The sequence below is a fragment of the Primulina eburnea genome, chromosome 3 (genome assembly GCF_022965805.1).
Source record: "Primulina eburnea isolate SZY01 chromosome 3, ASM2296580v1, whole genome shotgun sequence".
Lineage (NCBI taxonomy): Eukaryota > Viridiplantae > Streptophyta > Magnoliopsida > Lamiales > Gesneriaceae > Primulina > Primulina eburnea.
Window position 1 is genome coordinate 48761611 of NC_133103.1, and position 5434 is coordinate 48767044.

Here is a 5434-nt window from a genome sequence, read left to right on the forward strand (position 1 = left end):
AATACTCTTAGCATATATAGTAACACTCTTTCATAGATGACCCAAATAAGATACCAGTCTCACAAAATACCACCCGCGAGATCCATCTCACACAAGTTTTTGTCCAAGATTTATTTATTTATTTTCTAAAAGAGGTCACTATAAGAAATAAGAGAACCCCAAGTTTTTTCTTTTCCCAAAAAAATACCCCAAATAATTTATTTGTACAAAAAATAATTGAGCACAAGTGGGAAAAAACATGGGAATTTAAAACTATATCAAGAAATACTCTACAAGAATTCAGATTGGCGATAAATTCGCTTAATATTATATATATAAAGTGCAAATAATTACATAATAGAATTTAATACAAATATTCTATACCTTAGATTACTTGTTAATAGTTGATATAGTGCTTCTGCTCTTTAGGTAATTGCTACCGAACAGAGCCATCTAATTCTAAGACGAGAGTCAGGAAAACCAAAGTAGAAAGAAAAATATATGCGCTATATACAAACTAGTAGACTATGGTCGAAGCTTGGGCGATCAACGATCAAGACGAAGCTTGATTTCTTTCTCTGCGCATTCGTGCTCCCCACGACGCATTATCTTCTGAATGTTTGTGCATGCTTCTTCTCTTGAGTCCCGATAGCTGAGACTCCCAATTGCTCTTCCACTCCATTTTCTGTTCCATTTGCTGATCATGCAAAAGCGGCAGCGTTAGCCAAGGGGACAAAGTGTAAGCCAAAGAGCAGCATATCGCAAAAAGGAAATTTACTTGAAATGAAATGGAAGGGTATTTTTTTATTTTATTTTTACTTTTCAGGTGTTCTAGAAGGGAATAAAACTGAGCACTGGAACGCAACCAAAAGTCGTGAAGTAGGCGACCTTAATTATAGCAGTTTGAAAATTCAATATTTCTCAAGTTGTTAACCAAACATATATATTTGCCAAATCTGAAAGGGACACATCAGAGATTACAGCTCAGACAGGAAATCAGATTGATAAGTTCGTATTTATAAGATTTTGGTCTCCAATCCAAATTCCAACTGGCTAAATTGGAAAAATTCATTGATTCTTCTTTTGGGATGTTAACAAACAAGAACGTTGTCAAATTGTCCAAGTACTTGAGATACTCATAGGTTAATTCGATCTCGAATTTTAAGTTGAAGGACTTCTTGAATCTTGTTCAAGAAAAATCTTTGCTTTCTTATCCTACATCTGCCTATGAATTGTTAGGGGGATTTTTCTAGTCAAATTCATAGGCCCAAGTTCCCATTCGAAAAATCCCCATCTCCAATCCTTCTATATCATCTGTTCACAACCGGAGACGAACAATCGTTGAAGTGGAATGTAACCAATTAATTTGCTGAAACAAAGAACCAGTGCCTTTGAACACAAACAAATATTCGGACAAACTCGAAAACATGAAAAAATCCATCAGATTGTCGGTGCCAGAAGAACTTTACTATTGCAAAACCCAGGGATTGACTCGAAGATTCATATTTTAGAAAACTATAAGTAAAATTAAATGGTTATAGCTGATGGTTCATCAATATGGTCCTTCTCAAGATTACTTCATCTAAAAAAAAAAACTTTGATTTTTATTTTTCTTGAACTGATCATGGTTTCCAGTAATAATGGAACGAGTCAGCCTAACCATCTACCACCACTTTCAACCTGAAAATCTCTACATATTATACGAAACCATGTATCAATTTCCTGATTCTGATTTACACAGAATTCAAACTTGGATATTCAATTCAAGGATAAAATCAAATTACTACTCCAAGGTAAAGAAATTTAAGCAAAATTTAGTCAAACCTCGTCAAATCTGCCACGCCGGCGAGCAGAAAACGCGAGATGAATCCCCATAGACAATTCGCGATCATATAATTCCTTACTTTTAGGATCTGAAAGCGTTTCATAGGCCTCCTGAACCCGAATGAACCTCTCGGTATACTCTTCAGCCCGGCCCGGCGGCGACACATCTGGGTGGTACTTCCTCGCCAGCTGCTTGTAGGCTTGTTTGATCTCTAATAAAGAACCCGATTCGGGTATTCCCAGCAGTTCGTAGAAGCTCGACGTTGGCCTCGAATTGGCGACGGTCACGGCGGATCTGATCAGTCCGCTGCGGAAGGAAACGGTGCGCGGCGGAAAGAGGAGGAAGGAGAATCGAAGTGGGTCGGCCTTTGGGAGGTGTAACATGCTTGAATTGCAGCAGCACATGGCTTTTGCGGGTTGATTCCAGCTAATTGAACGTTTCTCGAAGAGATTTTCTTGGATCTTGGATGATTTCGTATGAGTGGAGAAGCTGAGTGTATTTATATTAGATAGAGGCGCTGATAAGAACCAGATAGGTGAATATGGAATGTTATGAACATATGATATTTATCCATTTTAAAATTTTAAAAAAAATAATAACATATAATTTTATTTTATTTTTCACGAAAACTCTTATGAGACGATATCATGCTCAATTTTATTATACAAATCTTCTATATAGGTCACCTATAAGAAAATATTATTTTTTATTTATTATACAAATATTTTATATAGGTCATCCATAAAAAAATATTATTTTTATATAAAAAATATTATTATTTTATTGTAAATATGAGTATAGTTGACGTGTCTCATGAATAAAGATATGTGAAACCGTCTCACATGATATTTACTATTTTTTACAGCAAGTTTAATTTTTTTAAAAAATATTTCTTTGGGTTGTTTTTATATTTTTAAAGGAAAAATAATAATTTTATTTTTATATGGCTTTTTACATGAAAATTGTTGAGATATAAACTAATTAATATGAGACTCACTTTTAAATTTCCAACAACTTAGTTAAATATATGTTCATTTGTTAGATTGAAATTTTCTCAGCAATTCCCGACTCACATAAAAAAATGTTTATACACTCATTGGGCCAACAATTATTTTTCGTAATGAAATTCGGTACAAAACATTGAAATATATGAAATATATATATGATATTGTAGAATAAAGTTATTTTACATCTGGTACAAAAGATAAAATAGAATATAAAATTGGAACAACTATATTAAAATCAATATTTACCACACTTGTTTGTGTGCTCAAATATCATATATTAGGACTTGATCTGAAAGAGTTTATACTGAAATATCATATATTAGTACCACATATTAAATGTTTTGTACCAATTTTTGTTAATATCAGTGAAGTGTTTAGAAAGAGGATTAAATGAAAACTCTCAAATTTTTCTTTCTTCTGCTTCCGAAATATGTGCTTTAAATCTTTTAAGGAGTCAGAAGCTGATTTCGATATTTGGAAACTGCAACAGACTACTTAAAATTGGGGAAATAGTCCAGAAAACTTGATGAAACTTAAATACAATAGAAAGTAAAATAACACAATATTTGTTTCTGGAAGTTCAAAAGACAAAACTCTTCTACGTATCTCATTTTCTCTTTCTAGAAGACGTCACTAAAAAATTTGTTCAATACACATTTGTACAAACTCATTCTAGTAGGAGTTACCATTGCCTACTAAAACTTTGCGTATTACAACTCAACAATTAGTGAATTTTGATTCTGAGAAAGACACTTTCAATATAATACAAACACTTCACACTTTCGGTGGGTAAATATAATGAGCGTGTGTTAATTTTTTGTAGACTTTCAGTATGATAAGCTAAAAGATGCGAGTGATTTAATTTCACAAAAGAAAAATTAATTTTATGAACATATAATGTGTTAATTTTTTTGTAGACTTTCAGTATTATAAACTAAAAGATGCGAGTGATTTAATTTCACAAAAGAAAAATGAATTTTATGAGCATATAATATGTTAATTTTTTGTAGACTTTCAGTATTATAAGCTAAAAGATGCGAGTGATTTAATTTCACAAAAAGAAAAATGAATTTTATGAACATATAATGAAGCATTTTTATAAAACATCTTCAACGTTCGAATGAGAACAACTCTTTTATTTGATCATTTGCTTCTTCAAGCCCCGTTAAATCTATTAAAAATAGGGATAAAAGCATAAATAAATCGTGGATTGTTAAGAAAATTTGAATTAAGATGCATTAAATATCATATATAAATTTTCAGTTTGGTATACGTAACTTTAAAAATTAAATTAAATTGGTAGATTAAATTGATGTGTGCCAAATAGACATGAAAAAAATGTGAGGCGGTTAACTTAATGTAATTAAGTAATTAACTAACAAGCATACATGATAGATGCCTATAATAAATTTTTAATGTTATAATAACATGTTTTATTTAAAATAATTAATATGACCATTTTACGTTAAACTGAGTTTTTAAATAACATTTTAAATAAATTATTTTAAATTAGTTTTATTTATTATTTATTATGATATATGATGAAAATTAACTAATTTGACACAAATCTAGAGTAGTGTTTATTATTTATCCCTGCGTTCGAATATTTACTTTTATTGTAATATTTTTCGCACATGTGCTAATCACGATTTATTTTTTTATTTTTTATTTTGTAATTTGGCCTAAATCTGTCCCATGTCTAGTTTCTATTGCATTTAAGCATAGATATATTATTTGTAACAAACTAATTATAATTTTTAGCATTCTAAAATTAAATGGAAATTTACTATTACTTTAATTATTTTTAAATATAACTTATTAAATTCACGAAATACTATATCTTGTGGTTAATTGCAGGATCAGAGTGGTAATTCATAACTTTAAAGACTAATACACGTAGAACGATCTTAACAATTTTTGGGTTTGAGTTTGAATTCGAAAGAGGTCCTTAAACTGTAATTTGTTTTCATATTCTTTTAGACTCAAAACAAGTTTTTTAAATTAAAGCAATGTAAAATCTCGTTTAAAAAATCATGTACAAAATTATCAATTAAGAAACTCGTCTAACAATTTTAGAGCTAAAAATATTAATCAAATTGTTCAGTATTTCTTTCTCAATTGATAATATAAATATATAATCAATCCATTCAATTTTTTCTTGTGACATAGTTGATCGGAGAAAAAGTTTTGACGAGAATTAACTTTGAGAAATTTCGTTTTGCACTTAATACTTTAATCACGATAGTGAACAAGATTTAATAAACAACGTGACCATTTAGAAAATATCTATCCATTTTTTGCAAATAATTCACCACATCAATTGCTCGAATTTGTTTCTGATCTTGATAATGAAAACTTCAAGAATATCAACTCTGAAAATAAATCATTATCATTAATATCAAAAAAATCTTATGAATCAGATAATATGTTTTTATATTTGTCAAACTACACTACTATATAATAAATTTATGGAATAAAAAAAGTTTCTTTTTTTTCTTTTTTTGGAAAATGCTATATTTACAATTAGGATTAAAATTGGATTACAAAATGCATTTGAAATAACAAATTATCATTGCATTTTATTTTGAAAACTCTTTCAAAAATACATTTACGTTAGTTTTAT

At 29.6% G+C, this 5434-nt stretch overlaps 1 protein-coding gene across 1 annotated transcript; it reads right to left on the reverse strand.

Moving 5' to 3' along the window:
• Positions 1–284: 284 nt before the first annotated feature.
• LOC140827772 (chaperone protein dnaJ 20, chloroplastic-like) lies at positions 285–2327 on the reverse strand. Its single transcript, XM_073190595.1, has 2 exons — positions 1804–2327; positions 285–676 (listed from the first exon to the last, which is right to left on the reverse strand). Exons 1-2 carry the CDS (start codon positions 2206–2208, stop codon positions 533–535), a joined length of 549 nt encoding a protein of 182 aa, XP_073046696.1. The 5' UTR covers positions 2209–2327; the 3' UTR covers positions 285–532.
• Positions 2328–5434: the final 3107 nt, after the last annotated feature.

Excerpts from the sequence above, each read along its gene's own strand:
- LOC140827772 (XM_073190595.1), bottom strand. The coding sequence starts at position 2,208 with ATGTGCTGCTGCAATTCAAGCATGTTACACCTCCCAAAGGCCGACCCA. Across the intron at positions 677-1,803 it reads GGCGTGGCAGATTTGACGAG|CAAATGGAACAGAAAATGGA; the intron begins GTTTGACTAAAT and ends TTGCATGATCAG.